This window comes from Amia ocellicauda, chromosome 7, assembly GCF_036373705.1.
Source record: "Amia ocellicauda isolate fAmiCal2 chromosome 7, fAmiCal2.hap1, whole genome shotgun sequence".
NCBI classification, from domain to species: domain Eukaryota; kingdom Metazoa; phylum Chordata; class Actinopteri; order Amiiformes; family Amiidae; genus Amia; species Amia ocellicauda.
The window spans coordinates 34,116,727-34,137,742 of record NC_089856.1 but is presented as its reverse complement, the minus strand read 5'-3'; the positions used below and the strand labels follow the sequence as shown (position 1 = coordinate 34,137,742).

General features: G+C 38.9%; 2 protein-coding genes across 2 annotated transcripts; one reads left to right on the top strand and one right to left on the bottom strand.

Moving 5' to 3' along the window:
* Window positions 1-503: 503 nt before the first annotated feature.
* On the bottom strand, window positions 504-7,453 carry LOC136753316 (2-acylglycerol O-acyltransferase 1). The gene is made up of 6 exons (XM_066709309.1): window positions 6,959-7,453; window positions 5,297-5,475; window positions 4,617-4,821; window positions 3,867-4,038; window positions 2,667-2,866; window positions 504-1,977 (listed from the first exon to the last, which is right to left on the bottom strand). The coding sequence occupies exons 1-6, from the start codon at window positions 7,053-7,055 to the stop codon at window positions 1,823-1,825; spliced, it is 1,008 nt and encodes a 335-aa protein (XP_066565406.1). The 5' UTR covers window positions 7,056-7,453; the 3' UTR covers window positions 504-1,822.
* Window positions 7,454-8,123: 670 nt separating this feature from the next.
* On the top strand, window positions 8,124-20,919 carry farsb (phenylalanyl-tRNA synthetase subunit beta). The gene is made up of 17 exons (XM_066709305.1): window positions 8,124-8,240; window positions 9,169-9,224; window positions 9,320-9,474; window positions 9,615-9,687; window positions 10,308-10,423; window positions 11,611-11,761; window positions 12,064-12,172; window positions 12,324-12,394; window positions 12,508-12,569; window positions 12,666-12,717; window positions 12,950-13,011; window positions 13,637-13,844; window positions 14,198-14,278; window positions 14,380-14,472; window positions 14,721-14,838; window positions 15,340-15,495; window positions 20,462-20,919. Exons 1-17 carry the CDS (start codon window positions 8,183-8,185, stop codon window positions 20,611-20,613), a joined length of 1,773 nt encoding a protein of 590 aa, XP_066565402.1. The 5' UTR covers window positions 8,124-8,182; the 3' UTR covers window positions 20,614-20,919.
* The last annotated feature ends 97 nt before the right edge of the window (window positions 20,920-21,016 follow it).

The window sequence follows — 21,016 nt, the reverse complement described above, 5'->3', positions numbered from 1 at the left end:
GCAGGAACAGGCAGTTGCTGGTTGAGGATACCTAGGAGTAGAACTGAGCAGAGACGAGAATATTTACATAGAAAATTCTACCATGAGTCAAAGAAGAACAGAGACAAGAAGGAAGACAACATGGATGAAGACCTGCCTGATCCAGTCCAACCAGAGCCAGAGGGTGAATGGGAAGCGAGACCCTTAACCCCCCCTGTAGATAACGTTCACACTGACACTGGGAGTAGATGATCTAACAGAGAGAGAAGACCCAGGCAAATTTTCATGTACCCAACATTAGGTCGGCCTTCACTACAACCATACCCTACAGTCAACACTGTTGAAGCCTACAATTCACCTTATGTACTAGCAAGGGGTGCACCCTACCCTATCCCCCCACTATACCAAGGCACGCCCTACACATCACCCCTATATCACACACCACACACATACTCACCTTTCACATATCCTACTTATGTGTACTGATTTAAGAATGTTAAAAAGGAAAGAGGTTTTGAAATGTAAATATTTGAAGGTAGTTGGATTTTTATTTTGTAAATGTACAAGAAGTGTTATGAAATCAAACAGAGAAAACCCTTGAGGTAAAGGCTAATGATCATTAGGGAACACAATTTATAGACGACGAAATACAATAAATGTGTTACATGTCAATTTATGCCACACTTAATATTTGATATCCTTTATTTGTATATCTATAAAAACATAACAGCTCATAACATTTTAATATAAAACCAGAGTATTCAAACTAAACCTACATAAAATAAAAGCAATGATTACCTAACTCCAAAGGTAGCATGGAACCCAATTTACACAAATTATAGTTTTACATTTCTAATGTGTAATTATACAGTTCAAACGTTTCCAAACTGACTGCATTTTGCATTTTGCATATGTGTGTGTATATATATATATATATATATATGCTTGCATACAAATTTCATCTACAGGATATACATTTATTTTTGAGAATGTATCCCTATTGTATGTTACAAGTAAATCACAGAAAAATGTGATGTCATTACATTGGACTAGACCAGTGATCACATGAAGCAGAGTGACCTAAATTTTAATCTCATGTGACACGTATGTCTGCTGTGCTCTATTTTTAACCCTGGTGTGCTTCCCTGGCTAAAAAAAATTATCTGAAAGAGAAACATTACACTCACCCCACTTTAACCATTAAACTGCCACCCCTTCAAGTTGAAGTTAAAGGATCTTTTCTTAATATATTTTTTGTTGTATATCAACAAGGATGCAATATTTTCAGACTGTACTGATCACAATATATTAAACAAAAATATATTCTCACATACATACATACATACATGCATGCATAAAGACATACTGCTTCATAGGCTTTACAGCAACACAAAGAGAGTGATATTGGATATTCTTTGCCATGTTAATACCTGGCTATATAATAGAGGCAACTAACCATGAACAGATAAACTTCAGACATCCTAAAGATATTGACAAGAATGTTGTCTCATGAGTATAATGACAAATGTGTGTTAAACGTGTGTTTCGCTGTCCTCACCCCTATTAACTTTATGCATCATTTAGTGCTTCCAAATGTTTGACTTCTAATGTGTGAGTACATTTATCAGTGTTACAATTACTTGTGTACACTTACGTAAGAACTAAAATATAGTGTCAATTTGATACACAAAATTGAGTGTTTAGTTACCTTGAGAACATGAGGGGAAAAGTACAGTGTAAGTTCATCCTGTGTGATTTCCATCTATCTTTATTCACATAATCAAGTGTTTTCTGTTTATTCGTATTGATTTTCCAGTAGCCTGCACTTGGGGAGTTTAAACTCTCACTTAAAGACTAGGTGATCATGCTCTGGTATGCCATACTGGGCCTTGTGCTGCTCAAACAACTGGTTCAGTGCCTCCAAGTACTCGCTGTGCAGTCTATCCACCTCCTCAGCTGAAGGGTTCACATTTTGCTCCACAGCGATGGGTCTTCCCACTGCAAATCGAAAGGCAATGACACGAGGGCAATGACAAGAGCACTGTTTTACTAATACACAGCTCCTGGTCCTTGATGGCAACTTTCTGGCAAGTTAGGCTATCAGTCATGAAGTGCTGATGTCATGGAAAGAATTTGAAATGTGTCCACTGAACATAGTCTGGTTAAGTAGCGGAAAGATTTAAAATAGCAAGTTAAATACTTTTTGCATTACATTATACACTGGATGTTTTTAAAGTGTCTTTGTTAAGGTATTAGGAATATTTATAGCAGGAAGATTATTTAAAGCTATATCAACGTATGCACAGCTGGATTCTTCTCTACTTTGGCTCAGGTTAATGTCTCAGATGGTAATTAAGTAATTAACCTGTAGTCAAAGGCAATTAAATTGTCCCAGCAAAATTCAGTTTGTGCCAGAGAGTAGGTTTGTGTAAATATACTGCATATTAAAATTGAAAATTGTATGTCAGGCAAAACCAATTGTAAAATACACATACACTATTTTCTGCATTAGCAGAACATAGTTACAAAATGTCAGATTTTATTTCTGCCGTATCGTTAGTATGGACTATTTTCAGATCCTTAATTGTGTTGCAAAAGCATTGTACCAGAGTAGGAAGGTTTCATATGTCACATGTTTTCCCAATGAAGGGACTGGGGTGACAAAAGTCAACATAGAACTCACTTACCTACAGTATAGATGGGTTTCCTGTAGGGAATGAGACCAAAGCTGTACTGAAACACACCCCGGGCATGAAACAGTGGCATACTGAATCCCATTATCTTTCGAAGTCTGTTCTGGATGGACCTCACTAATGATCCCTCAGGATTTTCCAGCTGGGTAAAGAGCTCATTTTCTCCAAAGGAAAACACTGGGACCAAATGTGCCCTAAAATATTAAAAGGAAGAAGGACAAATTCAAGAACTGTATTTTATTGTTTTGTTTTTTACTTTGGAGAGAAGTGGGACAGAGATTATGGTGAATTTATTAAAACTCAACTGTGAAGTCAGTTACAAAAGCTCTCTCTTTACATACAGCCTGTGTCTGAAAGCAATGGTCAACAGCTTTCATCTAAAAATACACATTTCACTGAAATTAATGAATGAATAAATAACAAATGAATACAATGTATTGATGAAGCCACACACATATATTTAGTTATTTAGGTAGTGGTGTGATTTATTTGCATTACTGTAGTCTCTTATATGAGGAATTAGGAAGAAATCTGTCATAATCATGCATAAAAGAAGATTAGAGAACCACAACCATCCCCCACTACATCTGTGCATTTCAACCTGATGATAATTATGATTATAATTAAAATAAACCACTATGCACAACACCGTAAGCTAAAGCACCTAATGTTGCCTGCAGTGCGAGTCTTTCAGCAAGGATTAATTATATGATGGTTATTAATTGTATGAACCTGAGGTGTGTGAACCTCAAGTGAATTTGAATAAAAGCTTTTTTCTTACTTTTGTCTGCAACTAATGTAGTCTGTATAGCAGGTGGGACATACTGTGACATATTGATAAAGCGCTTTTAACTAACATTGCACACTGCCTACAATATTGATAATGTATCAGTTGATTACTTCTGCTGGGGTTCATGCCTTACACAGATAAAGTGGAAAACCTGTAACCGGAAGCAAACAACGAGTATGAGTAGCCAACAGCTGACACTTACATCTGCTTGTGGTGGGTGAATGCTAATTGCTTCCAAATACTGCTCTGTAATCTCTGATAATTCCCTAATTTTGGTTTAATTAACTGCCTGAGCTCTGTTCTTACTTGCACATAATAACCACTGCGGCTATGCCTGCGCCACTGTGTGACAAACTGTCATGAATGGGAACATTTTGTGCAGAGATGCCCATTGAGTCACTCACCCACATTTGAGAGCAATCTTGATAAATCCCTTCCTGTTAAGAGCTTCTAATATAAGGCTTCCAGGCCTGGCATCTAAGGCCTCCGCAGCACCCCCAATCACAATGACAGAGATGTTTCCTCCTCCTTGGCTCAGCACATGTGTTACGCTTTTCTTGGAGCAGGAAACTACCCCTGCACCAAACGGTAATTTGCATAGTCACAAATAAACTGTAATATAGATTCACATAAATAACTGCATGTATTTAAACATAATCAGTCAAACAACAATCACCTTTAACGCCATGCCAGTACAGTTTTAAATAACTACCCAGCAAAAGTTATTTCTGTTAAGTACTGCTTGTCAGATGAAAAACTGGCAAGACACTCTCATCAGCTTCAAATGCTTTATCATCCAGAGCACAATAAACTAAGGCTATTCTCAGATACATCTGTTCACACATTACCTTATTATCACACCACTTCTATACAATGATATCTTAATATTCAGATGTTTCCGATTATCTGCTTTTGATGAGCATTTCAAAATCATTCTAAATACGCATATTATAAAGTGGTACACATGCTGAGAATATGTTACTTTCTCTTTAATACAACTTTAGTTCTCTTGCATTATTAGAAGTGAAGTTTAAAGACACAATAGATGAGAAAATAACACTTTCCTCATTTCTCATTATTAATGATGACACTCTATGCCATACATGTCCCAGGTGAGACAAAGGTTAATTGTGTGAGCCAATTTTCTGACTTACCTGCAGACATGATGTACTCTCTAAAGACAGGAAAGCGGAACCAAAAAGGAAGTATATGGAGATAAGGGGTCAAACCGGGGAAGAGCTCCCGGAAACCAGTGGCCTCGGTGCAGAAATTCCCAAAGGCTCCCGCTGCCAGAATGCCATGGGGATGAAAACCGAACAGGTAGTTTTTCTCGGGGTCCAGGTCACAGGTCTTTATAAGCTTGAAAACAAACCATGTTACTTAAGTACCTTATAGTCTGGAATGCTGACTGAAGTGCAACATGGTAGCTATTGATAGGAAACATGCACAGCAGACCCCGATCTCTATTAATCAGGTCACTCTATAGGGAATCCAGCCATTACACATTTCAGTCGGCTGAGTTTTAGTAGATTATTAGTATTAGCTAAACACCCAGAGTGAACATTTAATTGGTATGTATGGTCATATTTCAGACACAAATTTGGGGACTCTGTGTGTATGGGAAGCCAGAGTATCCCTTTCTTCAAAACAGGGAACATTGAGGGACGTTTTTAACAATGCATAGCCTAATTGTTACTTTATCAGACTCATAGCAAGGAAATACAAGTACTGGGGGAAGCTGGCTGAAACAACGCTTAAACCCTGGAAAGATGTGGAAGGTCATGCTTACTGGAATCAGCTTTTATTTTCTTTTATCTTACTTAACTCAACTTACCTTAATGGGGAAGTAGTTTCGGAAATGTTTCCAAACTCTCCAGCATCTAACCCATGAGGACCTTCTACCTCCACACTGCGGTGTGTCCCAGTCCAAGTACAACCACACCACATACAGAGCAGCAGCATGCCAGTAGCCACTCAGTACAATGAGAATAAACAAGGCCATACAGCACTGGCCTGAACGGAAGAAAGACACTGGTTAAGTAATATTATGCTAAGATGCTTTATTACATTTTGCAAGAAATGGAAGGAAAGACTTTTCTTCTTGATAATACATATTTCTCTCTGAAGAGGCTTTTATAAATAAAGTAATGAATAAAGTAACAAGGTTTAAATATGCACTTATGTTTGAGACTGAAAATTCAAAATGTATCTATTTAGATGTTATCTTACCAGAACATCAGAACGTATTTTTAAAAGTTTAAATGGTTCCTCATTTTAAAATTGATTTGATTTCATTCATTTCATGTCTTGCTCACATTTTTTACATTCACAATAAACTCCAGGCTGATAATAGCTATATATAGTATACCCGATCATATAAGCCTTATAATATGTATAGTGTTATACATAATCACAGATACAGACTTTTACAGTTCTAGTAAGCATTGGTAGATCGCAACGTTGTTGCAACATATCTGCGAAATTCACTTTGACGTTCCCAAAGCGTTATAATACTACTTACCCAGAAGCTAAAATTACATTGCGACAACATTTTAGCATCGTTGTTCTAATGTCAGATTAATACGTTGTTGTAACCAATCTGGGATCTGCATATTTAGGCTACTTTGTGACAATGTTAAGTAGCCACAACGAATAATATTTAGCGGGGAAATATACTAAAAATTACACATACTAAAAACAAAGCAAAAGAGACATTTGGACAGCTTTGCAATGCATGACATAGTACATATAATTTTAATGTTACAATAAGGAAAACGATTATAACGCAACAACTAGAGTTGCGAAAAGTAATGGAACAGAGTGAAACACTGCAGCCACACGGAACAGCCCGGGACGGCAGCTTTTCATGATTATATCCCCAAAATAACATCAGGACAAGACCTTTCCTTGCAAGTGGAACATAAAATCAAGTTTTATATTTGCAAATATCACAGGCAAAAAACTATTTAAAATAAATGCACACCTGCAACGGCCAGTTCCTGAGGTTCCAGGCGTATGTATGAGTATTATTATTAATAGCCGGGACGGACTTTTAAATTCAGGTTGCGTAGGCTTTCTCTTTAGCTTTTTAAGAGGACTTTAATGCATGTGCACACTTTGTAGAGAGGTTAGACCTTCGGAAACAACGAGCCCGTGCAGTTTCAATTGATTTAAAATAGGTTTAGCGGGTTAATGCAAAATGATTGACAAAAAGAATTGCTACGGTGCGTCTCTTGCACGGAAAACACTTTTTTGTGACAGTAATAAATGATCAGCTACCGCCCCGTGCTGTTCCGTGTGGCTCCAGCTTTTATACCCGCTCCACAACTTATGGAAACCGACGACTTTTACGTTATGCACTTAAACACAAAAACACACACATATACAGCTCGTCTTTGAGGGGAACGTCTTGTATATCACCCATACTATGCCCATAATAACCTCGAATGAAGGTTAACTAACTGAACAAAATGATACAAAATAAAAATTGCTGTACCCAGGAAGAGGAAGGAGAAGACCCATTGCAGAACAGCTGCTGTCTCCAGCCTCCTGCTGAAGGGGATATGCAGAGGAGCAAACTCGATCTTTACCATGACCGACACTACAACTTTTAAAGCCAAAGATCAGCTCAATCCAGCCTCTTGACTTCCCTTTGCAGTTCACAACGCGGGGAACAGAGATCTCGGTAGTAAAAGCAGGGTGTTTTTTTTTTAACGTGGCAGTTCCTCCCTGGTGATGAATTGCACGCCTAACAGATCGTCCTGTGTTGCAATGCTTTTGCTAGGTCATATACAGTTTACAGCTTTTTGCCAGGACATAGCTTGCATATTAAGCATATCCACCATGAGGAGTGTCATTAGTCATGCTTTCCCGCTGTTATAAAATCATTTACACAATGTTTCCGTACACCTGTGATAGCCCAGGTATCTGATCAATATCAACATAAACAAATCATATGTAAGGTTAATAAATAAGGCAGGGCAGAGGGCGGTAACTTTCCCAAGGTTGAAAGACTTTCCCAGTTATGGGGGACCCCTGTGATGTCACCGCCCCCCGCCCCACACACGTGGTTGAAAGTATTAATCAACAAAAAATGACAGAACCTCAATGACCTCAAACGCAAAATACCAAACTTTTATTTTAAGTTCCAGGCTACGTGTTATTGCAATTGTCAGTAAACCAATTTGTATTTGTATGACATGTCAAGGAAATTGTTACAAATTGTATCTGCTGTTTGATTAAGTCGTTTGTTGCTGACAGTATAATGATTACATTGAGATTAGTGATTGTATACAAACACTAGAAATAGATCAGGTTACTTATTCTAGGTATGGATTTCCTTACAATCAAATATACATTAAAATCTAAATAAAAATGCAATTCATATACCCATATTATGATGACAATAACAGTAAAAAAAAAATCATTACAGCGACACGAAACATACCATATTCGTACTAAATAAAAGGACCCAAATCAAGTTGACCTTATATGTGCCTAAACATAATATCCACACAATGTAAGTGGTTTGTTTTACATATTTGTATTATTACAATTTCTTATAATTATTATATTCCCTAGTCCAAATCTCAGCTGAATCACTGGTATGGGTGTTTGAAGAAAACAATGGAAAACATATATAGAAAAAGCTATCAGGCTTTCTTCTCAGCCAGCCTCACCCGGTGTCTTAGCAGAGGGAGAGAGGAAGAGCTCGGTGACCATGCCGACTGTCAGCGTTAAAAGGGATCTTCTGTTCAAAGCTTTGGGAAGAGAATACAGTGAGCACTTTTAACATCGAGTATTGTATTTTGTTTAATTGTGAAATATAACATCAATCTATAAATATCGGCCGTGTGCGCAGGATGAATCTTGATCATATTTGTCTCAGCTCTCGCTCTACATTCATTGAAGTGAAACGTAATCAGTGATCAACCCGTGCTTGTTAAATCCGCGTTATAGTCTTTCTTACAATATCCCTTCATGCTGGTTTTCCCACACCATATATTATTATTTAAGTTTGATCTTGAATGTTTTAGCGACGTACTGTACGAATGACTCAAGCCAGGTTGCTTTATCCACCATACTGCCGCTGGGTGGAGTATCGCATGGTTTCAGTAGGATTGCATCATATGTCAGTCCTTTAATATGTACAGTTATGAATGCTTTTTTAAATATATCATTTAATGCAATGTCTAATATGTTATATTTTTGTTACTTAATGCATTTAAACGAATCTCCCATAATCAGTTTACTGCCATAGTCCAAATTGCACCAGCAGCTCATATCGGTAGCAGTACAATTCGCTGTCTGAAGCTTTGAATAAATACTACTGTATTAAAATAAATAAATAACATTTCCAGAGGTTTATTCTGTCTGACTAATTTTTATTTCACTATCTGTCTTCCCTTCCCTTGTTGTACCTTTGTGCATATATTTCTCTAAGACATACATTGCCTTGAAAGAAATATAAATATATATATATATATATATATATATATATATATATATATATATATATATAGGATCCATATGAGTGCAATTGGTTCTTGGGATCTTCTGTCATCTAGAGTTTATTTTTCAATAATAACAGTGCATTTCATAGTTTTGATTAACACAAACAGCCCCCTCCACTATCATCAGCTCGCTATAAAGACCCTGTGAGATGCTGTTACTCCTTCTGTAATGATTACTCTTGTTGACTTTCAGCTGATGAGGAATTTGATGAAGTCTGCTTCGAGTTTGGCCTGGAACTCGACGAAATTGTAAGTGTCCCCCTGTTCCCTAATTTGTGTTTGTGATCTATTTCATGCAAAAACACTTAAAATAACTGGACGTGTGATGTGTGTTCTTTATTCAGACCTCTGAGAAGGATATCATCAGTAAAGAACAGGGCAATACTAAAGCAGAGGGAGCCTCAGATGTCATCCTCTACAAAATCGACGTCCCAGCCAACCGCTATGATCTCCTGTGTCTGGAGGGGCTAGTTCGGGGTCTCCAGGTTTTTAAGGAGAGGTAATGCCAAAAGGCTGTCCTTCAAATCTTCAAATCCAATTATTATCCTTATGATAATCAGTTTTGGTACAGGGATTCTAAATAAGAAAAGGAAATGTATGTTATATGAAGCTGAATTATCAGTAATGTTTTGCATATAGGACAGAGGCTCCCAGGTACGAGCGAGTGAATCCACCCAGCGGAGAAAAGCAGCGGCTGATCATCACAGAGGAGGTATGCTATGAAATAGCCCTGGTATACATAACCACTTTACACATTGGGTTCTTTAACATTTTCAATATCAGTGCCTCAACAAGCAGTGTAATGTACACAGCTGATCTGATGCGCGTGTCATGGCATGTTCTTCCTTCCACTGATAGTTTATGCTGATCTATGTAGATGGCATAATCTCTTTTGAAGTCAATCCCGAATCACTCTCTGCACTTAAAACTTGAAGGATGCTGACTTGCTCTTAGCTTATCAAACATGCTCAAGAGAAAGTACAAGTCAGCCTTGAGCCCTTCCCCAAAGAAGCTTTTTACCTTTTCTGCACTTCCATCTATAACAACCAATGACTGCAAGAGAGACGCTCATGAGAGAAGTCGTAACGTTTAATGGCTCTTAATGCATCTAAAGACATGATAACTGATAATTTCCCTTAACTGAATTACAGTGTCAGAAAGTGGGAGGAGGGTTTGAATTTCAGTTCAGTTTTGGTTGAGTAAAGTTGGCACAATGCCGGCAATCCTAGTTGTACTGGTGTTTCAGTCTAGGTCAGGAGGTGCACTTTCATCGTTGTGCGTGAATTTGATTTGGTCTTGTGTCTCTGACTAATTGGAAACCCTTCCCCCTAGACGGCTCAGGTGCGTCCCCATGCTGTGGCGGCAGTTCTGCGAAACATCACCTTCACTCCTGAGCGGTACGACAGCTTCATTGAGCTGCAGGAGAAGCTGCATCAGAACGTGTGCAGGTGAGTGGCGAGAGGGAGTCGGCCCCCTGGCAGGGCAGTTGTGCATTTGGTTTATGGTTCCCACACCCGGAGCACAACCCCAAGACCTCTGTAAACCTGTTGTGAAAACAAGGAGTGTAGCATACAATACTTCTCAGCATACAAAACGTCCCAGGTTCACTTCTGGTTTCCAATCAATTCTTAAAATTAAACTTTGTCACACATTTGACTGGGGTGTCCTCTAATAAGACGAAAGCTGAACACATCTGTAGAGGAAGATATACTTTTTAAAATAAAATGGTCAAGTTATTCATGTATCTTTAACAAAAGTGCAAGAGTGATGTCATCAAAAGGCAAATTTAAAGAGCGTATCGCTGCACATGATCTCACAGTAACTGTCAAGTAATTGGATGAACTTATTCCCTAGAAGTGCATCTTGATAAGGTATTAATCCTGAGCATCAATTAATTATATGGGTTTATCTGGGAGTTTCTTTTCAGATTGGTCAGTACTTAAAGAAATTAGGGAAATGATTTATAGGCCACTAACTCAAATATGTGCCAACTGACTGGAAGACAGCAAATGTCATACCAATCCACAAGAAAGGGGACAAAACTGAGCCAGGAAATTACAGACCAATCAGTCTCACCTGCATCACCTGTAAAATGTTGGGCTCCACACTTCAAGAAGGATATCGCTGCTATAGAGGCAGTTCAGAGAAGAGCAACCAGACTTATTCCAGGTCTGAAGGGAAAGTCCTACTCAGAGAGACTGAGGGAACTGAACCTTTTCACCCTGGAACAGAGGAGACTACGTGGGGACTTGATCCAAGTCTTCAAAATCATGAAAGGCATCGACCACATCAAACCAGAGGAGCTTTTCCAGATCAGCAGGGACACACGCACCCGGGGACACAAATGGAAATTAGGCTTCAAGGCATTCAAGAGGGAAAACACGAGACACTTCTTCACACAGAGAGTTGTCACAATCTGAACAAACTCCCCAGTGATGTGGTTGAAGCTGAAAGTTTGGGAACATTTAAAAATAGACTGGATGGTATCCTTGGGTCACTTAGTTATTAATGGACACCAAACGAGCACGATGGGTCGAATGGCCTCCTCTCGTTTGTAAACTTTTATGTTCTTATCTTTAGGTCTTTCTCTTCATAATATTTTGAAATTATAATGAAGTATATCATTTATTTCCAGGAAGAGAACATTGGTTGCCATAGGCACTCATGACCTGGACACCATTTCTGGGCCCTTCACATATACTGCCAAGCCTCCAGCAGAGATCAAGTTCAGACCCCTGAATCAGACCAAAGAGTACACTGCTCCAGAGATCATGAGTCTCTACAAGGTAAGATCTGCTGATTTCCATGGCATCATTAATTAATTTATCATTTATTAATACAAACAATATATGTCTGACAGCTGCGGTACTGGAGACATGTGGAACTGTACAATATAACAACAAACCAGCTACTTCCATTTTGTTATCTGTAAAATGCAGTGTGACTAAAAGAAGTAGGTATTCAGTATGGATTTGTATACGTCTCCAAGAGCCTTTTCTATCAGTGGCAAAGTTTAACACAGGAAGTCCTGTTTGGAGAGATTTGAACAGAATGTTTATGAGCGTGTTTCTCTTATCTTCATTTTCAGACTGATAGCCACTTACGACACTATCTTCACATTATTGAAGACAAGCCAGTGTACCCTATTATTTATGACCGTAAGGGGACAGTTCTGTCTATGCCACCTATTATTAATGGTAAGTACTCTGGATGCAACTTATTTCATGCTTTGCAAATTATTCACTAGATGGGTTTAGTCTGATATAAAATCCAAAGAAAAACAACCCTTTTGTGGAATATGACTTGCTATTCTGTTTAATTAGTTATTCTTCTTTTGCATGTTTACAGGGGACCATTCAAAAATCTCTCTCAATACAAAGAATGTTTTCATAGAGTGCACGGCCACAGATCTCACCAAGGCAAGTAGACGATATATCTCTTCCAATATAAATGTATTCTATTGGTATGTTATTATTTTATGTTTAAAATATCGATCTGTGTTTAATAAAAAAACATCCCTGTCTTTTTGCAGGCAAAGATTGCTCTAGATATGATCGTGACAATGTTTAGCGAATATTGTGAAGAGCCATTCACGTGAGTTGATAACTGTGGCTGTCAATCAAAATATCAAAAGTAAACAACAACAAAAAAAAGGTTTTCTGTTGGACTAAATCGTTTTTTTATTTACAGAGTTGAGGCTGCAGAAGTGGTCTATCCTGACGGAAAAACCTGCATTTACCCGGTGAGTATTCCCCCGGCATACGACCTTGTGCACCTCAGTACGGTCTTATATGTATAATTCTTAAAGGATGATGTATATTTCTGCAAAGCTTTCAAAGAGGATCCCTTGCACTTTTATCACAATAGTCCCTTTTGAGGAGAAGAGTTTCAAGTGTTGAGGACTGCTTGACGGAGCTGTTCATTTAGTCTTTGAGGAACTTTGAAGGAAATAATGCAAGCTTTTGTTACCTCAGGAACTGGCTTACAGGAAGGAGAGACTGACTGGAGATTTCATCAATAAAAAAGTCGGCATCAGGTAAGTTGCTGGTGTCAGACTAAGTGTGATTTTTGTCTGTGAGCGTCTCTGATGAAACATAAACCAGGTGAACAACTTGTTAATAGATACTCTAACAAAAACGACATGACCGTGCCTTACAGGATGCTAACTCTGGCTGTAGGGTGAGTGTTACTTCACATCTATATTAAGGCCCTGTTTACATTACATAACCGATCTTGAGAACCGTACTTGAATACTATCTAATTTATGCAGCTCAAAGCGCCCACACAGACGAACGATTGTACAGTTAAGATTATTCTATCCACATGTAGTTTGGTTGCAGTTCCTCACAGCACAATGCTTCATGGTACGGTTATATTGTGTCCTGGACAAGGGCGCCTGCTAAGAAATAAATAATTATAAAAATAATACATGTCCATGTGTGCTGAACACAGGCTTCTCATGTATTTTGCGTGTTGGGATTTTGTAGAGGCTCCACAGTATTTGCAGTGCCTGTCCGCCAAACATAACGGAGCAGTTTGGGATTGTGGAGGACACGCACCAAATTTAGATCAGGATGATGCTATCCACACCCCTGATTAACCACACTACCTGGCATTTCTCTGCTAAACAATCCGCTCTACTTGACCTATTCTTATTTCAGCGAGACCCCCGAGAGCATTGCCAAACTGCTGACCCGGATGTACTTGAAGTCCGAGGTGATTGGAGAGGAGGGTGAGATCGAGGTGGAAATCCCGCCCACCAGGTCGGACATCATCCACGCCTGTGACATCGTGGAGGATGCGGCCATAGCATACGGCTACAACAACATCAAGCGGACCACCCCCCGGACCTACACTGTGGCCAATCAGGTCAGCATTCCAACCGACTGCCGGGGATGAAACTGCTACTGAAATGAGGGCGCAGTTTGAAATAAATTGTGAGCCTTGAGTCGATCCTTAACCAAACCTTACTTTAGATTCAGGTTGCTGGCGTTTAGGATGACATTTTATTAGGTTTTGCACAATGGACTGAGTGACAAAAAGAGTTAAGCTTCAACCTGTGGTGGTGTTTTAACGACAGAGAACCAAAATTGATCTCTTCAGTGAAATACCACCTCTGCATAAATCCCATCATAAAATGCCAAAAGTCTGTGCGGAGGGGATGTTGTGTGTTGTTATTGTGGTGTTAATTGGGGACCCTGCTTTTGTGTATTTTCTTGCAGTTGCCCTTGAACAAGCTGACCGAGCTGCTGAGACAGGACCTGGCTGCTGCTGGCTTTACAGAGGCTCTCACTTTTGCTTTGGTAAGGATGCATTTGATCCGGTGAGACAGAAAGTGTGTATCTAATGAAATGGATTGCCGGTGCTGCAGTAGTGTTTATAACCTCTCTTTCATTGCGAACAGTGCTCACAAGAGGACATTTCTGAGAAGCTGTGCAAGGACATCTCCAAAACAAAGGCAGTGCACATTGCAAACCCCAAAACAGCAGAATTTCAGGTGAGACAGAGATTATTTTCTGTCAACATGTATAGTATATTACGAATATTAATATACAGTATTATTTTCTAATATATGTAATGGACTAACTGTCACACAGGGTATTAATGATATAAACAAGTCTTTGGTCCTTCAGAAAATGTTTTTAAGCAACACCTTATTGTCCTCTAGGTGGCTTAATTAGATTGTTTCCCACAATGCAGTGTAAACAGAAGTGTAGAACTGCGCTAACCTCTCTTCTCCACTAGGTGGCGCGCACTACCCTTCTCTCTGGGCTTCTCAAGACAGTTGCAGCCAACAGGAAAATGCCGCTGCCTTTGAAGCTGTTTGAGATTTCCGACGTGGTGCTGAAGGATGAAACAAGAGGTGTGTCTAAACACAGTCAAATACATTCCCCATAGCCTATATTATATAAAATTGTACTTTGTATTAATGGTTCAGTCAAATTTTGGATTGAATTGTTTTACTGCACTTCTGTAGTGCTTGTGTAAACTGTTAAGTCACCCTGGATAAGGGCGTCTGCCAATAAATAATGCAGTAATATATATATATAAACAACGTCCTAAACTTTAAAGACTCTCATGTTAAGATCTTTCATTGTAATGGTGCATAATGCCATTTCAGAGCTCTTATTACCCTTCATTGCATTCGTATTGATTTTCAGCTTTGGTGGAGCTCCTTCGTCTACAAAAGATACTTCATTTGAACAAATAACCTCCACTGTGCATTAACATGGGCACCATTCTGCATGTTGCAGTGTCTGTTTAGCCAAGTCCCAGTGATGATGTAAACCTTACATACAGTGTTCGACAGGGGGGGAACACATTCTTCCTGCCCAGGATAACACTGTCCCTGTCTTTGCCACAGATGTTGGTGCGAGGAACAACCGGCGTCTCTGTGCCGTGTTCTACAACAAGAGTCCTGGGTTCGAGGTGATCCACGGGTTGCTGGACAGATTCATGCAGCTGCTGGATGTGAAAGCAGGCCAAGAAAACGGGGGATACTACATTCAGGCCGCAGAGGGTATGTGTGACTTCAAAGTGCTCTGGGCTCGTGTGTAAACATTCATTGAAGAGGGAGTGAGATCTAAAGTAGAGTAAACTTTGAGCTTGATTTGGAAGCTTCAAATAGCCTTAAGGTGCACAACATTTTACTGTATCAATTGTCCAAAATTCTTTTAGTGTTTATCGTATAATGACTGGATATTAGATGTGTACTTTCATATAAACCTCGATTCTGTGCCGAATCTCTGGGTCTTGACAATGACAACGAGTAGGTGGGAGACGTCCTTGCGCCTCTGAGTGCTGCAATAAAGCTTCATCTTTCCAAGGTCATTGAAATCGACAAACCGCTACCTTTTCTGAAAGCATCACTCCGAGGAATCCATTAATGCAATCGATATGCTCAGCTTCCCATCGAGGTGGAATTTCCTGCAGTCTTTATTTGGACCGGGTCCCGGATGGAGCGCCGGTTGTGTAAAACCGAGGTTAGCCTGAAATGTGAGCGTTCATTCATCTGTTCTGACAGCTGACAATCGCCAGGGATGGACAGGCTGATCATTGCGATTGATCCGTTTTAATTTTGCTACGGAAAGGAAATAAAAAAATAAAAAATCCATCTTAATCTGTAATCAACCGTTTAGAGCATGCAGCTCAGTGGCAGCCAGGTTATTCGTGCGAGCTCATTATGTGGTCTCTAAATGCCGATCTCCCTCAATGACTCATGTCTAATGCAGTTGTTTCGTTTAAAAGGAATAGTCTCGGTGATGCTTTTATGCTCACAAGGGGCTCCATAGCATTAGTCCTGTAGCATCAGCTGATGTTCTGGGTAGGAGGTTTCTTGTTCTGCTTTTTCTCCCCGCTGAACTTGTGATGCACAGCGTATACAGTGATCAGTGCTTCTCTGTGCCAACCTCTGCCCCCTGTTAAAGCACATTCATTGGGAAGCTTTATTTATCCTTGATGCAACTAGGTTAATAAATCTACTGATAATTGGCGCTGTTACATGTTTTTTGTTTTTTTAAGGATGGCTTCATTCCAGCAGCATTAGTGCAGAATATGTAACTGGTTTATTTTCCCTAATTTACAATCCATCATTCTCACTGAAATGTCTAAAATCATTTATTTTTTATATGAAATTCATTGCGGATTGTTTGGAAAAGCACACTGTGTATTTTCTCATGCTTGGCCTTGACACGAGCAGCATTTTCTATTGCATTAATCAGTTGACCCTTTGCCCTGCCCCATCTTTTATAGATGCATTTTTATAACATAGTATCACTATGAAGTATCACCCTTTTCCTAGTTGAAATACTTTAGAATCCTTCATTAATATTAAAGGACTGGAAAAACTCGATGCTGCATAGTAGTGCAAATGGGGGGGAGGGGAGGTTATACACCATTGTATAACATCAGTAGATTTCCTGTTGTATTTTATGCCCTAACAACAGACTAAACTCCAATATTTCAAGCTTGGCCCGTGGAAATCTTTACTTGATTCAGTTAACTTCGTAGAAATGCCACCCTAACCTTAACGAAAGTCTAAGTTTACCAGGAACTCTAATCCTTACCATAAAGTAAGCCTAATTTCATTACATTTTCCATATTTTTTAATAGTGAAAATTGTCTAAAACATCCAGACCTTCGGTTAATACAGATGCGGCACTTAATTAGCCTAAATACAAAGCTTTATTCTAAATATTGATACTGTATTTCATAGTCATACTATGAGAATGCTATCAAAATTTGAATATTTACTTTTGAATAATTGTTTCAAAGAAATAAAAGTATGCTAGGCTATTTAGATTATTTTGAAAGCTGTAATGAATACCACAGTAATTCAGAAACTTGTATTGTGTAACTTGCTCATTGTTTAGTGTTTAAGAAAATATTTGACAATTCTTTGGTAAGGTTGTATTTATTATTGGTGCTTGAAGATTATTACAGACTCAATCCTGCCCTGTTAAAAAAAAGTGACTTACAACAAGGCAACACTTAAAGGTAATCCGAAAACTCATTACTCTTGGGCTTTGTTAGGGTTATTGCTAATTATATCGGTGTTTCCTCCTTAAGGTGCCATATGTTTTCAGGGTTCGCTAATGTTACCTTTAAACATATTTGTCCAGTCAATTCACGGCGAGGTCCTAACCTCTGGGTCTCATAATGAGTCACCTGTAGGAAATTGCAGCTGCTGGAACAGATGGATGAAATTGCAATGTTCCCAAAAGCCTTTACAGTTGTTTTTAGTGTAAACTGACCCAAGCTTTCTCTGGTCAAGCTTTTAAAAAAAAAAATCAAAGGCAAGGAAAAGGAGCCGATGCTGGTGGCCAAGTGCACTTTGGGAATTAGTTTTAAAGTGCAATATATGGAGATGCAAAGTTCATAATGACCATGACAGCCTAGAGGCTATCCAGAGGTCTGTATTATGTCCTCGGATCTGTAGCAGGACAGTCTGAAGAGCAGTTGTTGTGAGAACAGTGTTTTAATCTGCGTCAAAGCCTCTAATTACAGGGAGAGAGTCACTTTGTTTTGTGCTTAGATTCGTATGAACAATTAAGAGACTATAAGTGGATCTGTTCATGGGTGACTCTTGCGGATGCACGTAAGTGCCATTTTCATTCTGCTAGAGTTCCAAAGAAGGGATTTTGGAGATATCAGAGATCCAAATCAGGGAGGTCTGGGACAATGTGAGAAATAAACTGCCATAAAACCAGACATTGGAAAGATAGACTTTCTTACTAAGGTTTATTTCTGCCAGTGGTACCTAATGGAGTCCTCGAGTCACCTCTAGGTGGTTCTTGACTACTTGCAGTCAATTAGCAGCACCAACATGGATTGATAGTGCGCTCCGTATACCAGCAGCTGTCAGCATGTATAGTGGCATAATGAAAATAATGCACCACAGCACATATTGGAGTTAATAATCCATATTCTCCCATTAAGCTGCGTTCATTGTGGTCTGTGGTGAAGTGGATTTCATCAGGAGTTTCAAGTGGGATGATTTAAGTTTCCTAGCCCTGCTGATGGAAGACCAGTGTACGCTTGTTTTGCTCACAGAAAGTGAGGGTTCTTCAGAAATTTGACAGTACCAGCAAATACCATTATTTATAAAACCTATTTATTCTTCAAAATATTATCTGACAGCACCATTGGGTTTTCCCACTCAATATGATGGATCAGACCGCTAACTAGTATTACCACTGAGAATAGGCCACTTCTGTTGTCATTTTCCCTGTGATCTGCATTAATACTTCCTTTACCTTTTAGAGAAGTATTTTTAAACTGAACCCCGACCATTTTTTACAATTTAATCCATCTGTATATTTGTGAAAATGGATGGATGGATGGCTGTACTGTATATATTTTGTATTGCTATAATGGACATGGGATTATGTGAAGATAATGTTTGATTTATAATTTCTCTTAGTTGCATTTAAAAATAGCAGGAAGTAAAATATCAATATCACTAATACTGTATTCCAGTAGTCTCCTGTCAATCTCTTTTGGCAAACAGCCATTTTGTTTTATTATTTGATTCGAATGATGTGTCCAATTTTGCAACTGCTTAGCCGTTACATGCTAGGATTCCAGTCATAAAAGGCTCCCTGGAAGCTTTGCTCATTGCGATGTAAAAATTACTCCACACACTGAATGGAAAGACAAACGGCAGGGTTAGGGAGAATGTGCAAGATGTGTACCATTGTGTATTAAATATTTACCAATGCACTTTGCTACATCACATAAAGCTTGTAGTTTACAGCCTGTATATGGGAGTAGGCAGCTTCAGAGTTTTTTTATTTATTTATTTGTACATATAAAAAGGTGTTTTATTATCTAAATTCAATATTTTTACCAAAGCACATGAATCCCAAAGAAGATTGGCCTCTTAAAGGGAAAAATGTAGGAGTTAAAAAAAATGACAATTAAGCAGACCTACATACACTCGTGAAAATCTGAAATTGTTAGTTATGTTAAATGTATCACTAGGTTTGCAGTGAATATCTTTAGCTAAATGCCTGTCTGAGAGAAAGACTTACTAAAATGCATTTTTCTATGACTGGCACTTTACTGCTCATTCAAGTCAATAATTTGTAATGAAACAGGAAGCAGGGTATCATTACATCAGTTCAGTGCTGCCCATTTTGAACACTGACGGTTTGAAAGATCTTTAAAGAGCGGTTGTGATGAGCTCCTGACTCCGGTAGGGATGTGTGTGTGTAAGATGTCATTGAGAAAGTGTCTGAGAGGTTATTTGTAAAGGAGTCTTTTTGTCACTTCCCCCTAAATTTGCTATCTGCCCTGCTCACTTGCCATTGTCTCAATAAGATCTGGCAAGAACAATTTCCAAAGAATAAAGAATGCAATTATTGAGTCTCTTCAACACATCAGGTCTTTGACGTTCAATTGGGCTGAAAACGTGTTAAAGAGGGGCCAGTGGAGTGGATTACTGAACAAAGGGCTCCTTTATTGTCATCAAAGAGAAGCTCTGGGTTCATCACTAAGACTATTTCAGGTTTTGGGGAGGGCATTTTCAAAGGTATTATTTAACTTGTTTAAGCCCTGGAGTCTCATAGAAATTAAAAGTCTGACCCAGACAGTCTATTGCCTGTGTAGTTTGCCTGGAGTCATTGGTTTTATCAGTCTGGGATTATTTATTACCAGATGACCTAGTGTGCATCATTCACTTACTTAGGTGTTGCTCTCCCCCATCAGGGAAGGCAATTACTTGGATTTTTGCCTTTCTTTGTATTAAGAAAGACTAGTATTTTTAAGAAAAACAAAAAAAAAACATTTAATGACAGGTAATTCCAGGGAAGAAATCTCTCCAGTACAGATCAAAGCACCGGTATGGCAATATGATTGTAAATAGTAGAAAACAATTTCTGCAATACATATCTGACTTTTGAGTTTTAATTGATTCGTATTGTTGTAATTATCATTATTATGTAATTATGTAGGCTATAAGTTATATACTTTCCTCCTTACTGTAGATTCCACCTATTTCCCTGGGAGATGTGCGGAGATCTTTGCCCGTGGCCAGAGCATAGGAAAACTGGGCGTCCTTCACCCTGACGTCGTCAACAAGTTTGAGCTGACGATGCCCTGCTCTGCCCTGGACCTGGACATCGAGCCCTTCCTGTAGAGCCCAGCCTGTTCTGCCCCTGTCTCTTCATATACGTATCTCACCGCACTGCGAGAGGGTCGTATCTGGTGCAGCATTTCCAGACACCTCCATCTGATTGTGCAGCGCAAGCCAGAGTCACTGCAGTATGAAAGCGAAGTTACACAACATGCATCACAGAACTTGAAAACAATAAACTCAGTTATCTCTTCACTGTGGGGAGTTTCCCCTGCATTGCTTATCTGTTTCATAATGTTTCAGCCTAAACATGTATAACTTGTGGCAAAACTATAAAATAACTAATTTAATAAAGGATTTTAGCCTTCATTTCACAGTCTAAGATCTGAGTTTGTTTCACACTTTGTAGATGTGTGTGTATCGCAGTAAGCCGTCTCCTTGCGATCTGTTCTAGTTTTATGCTATT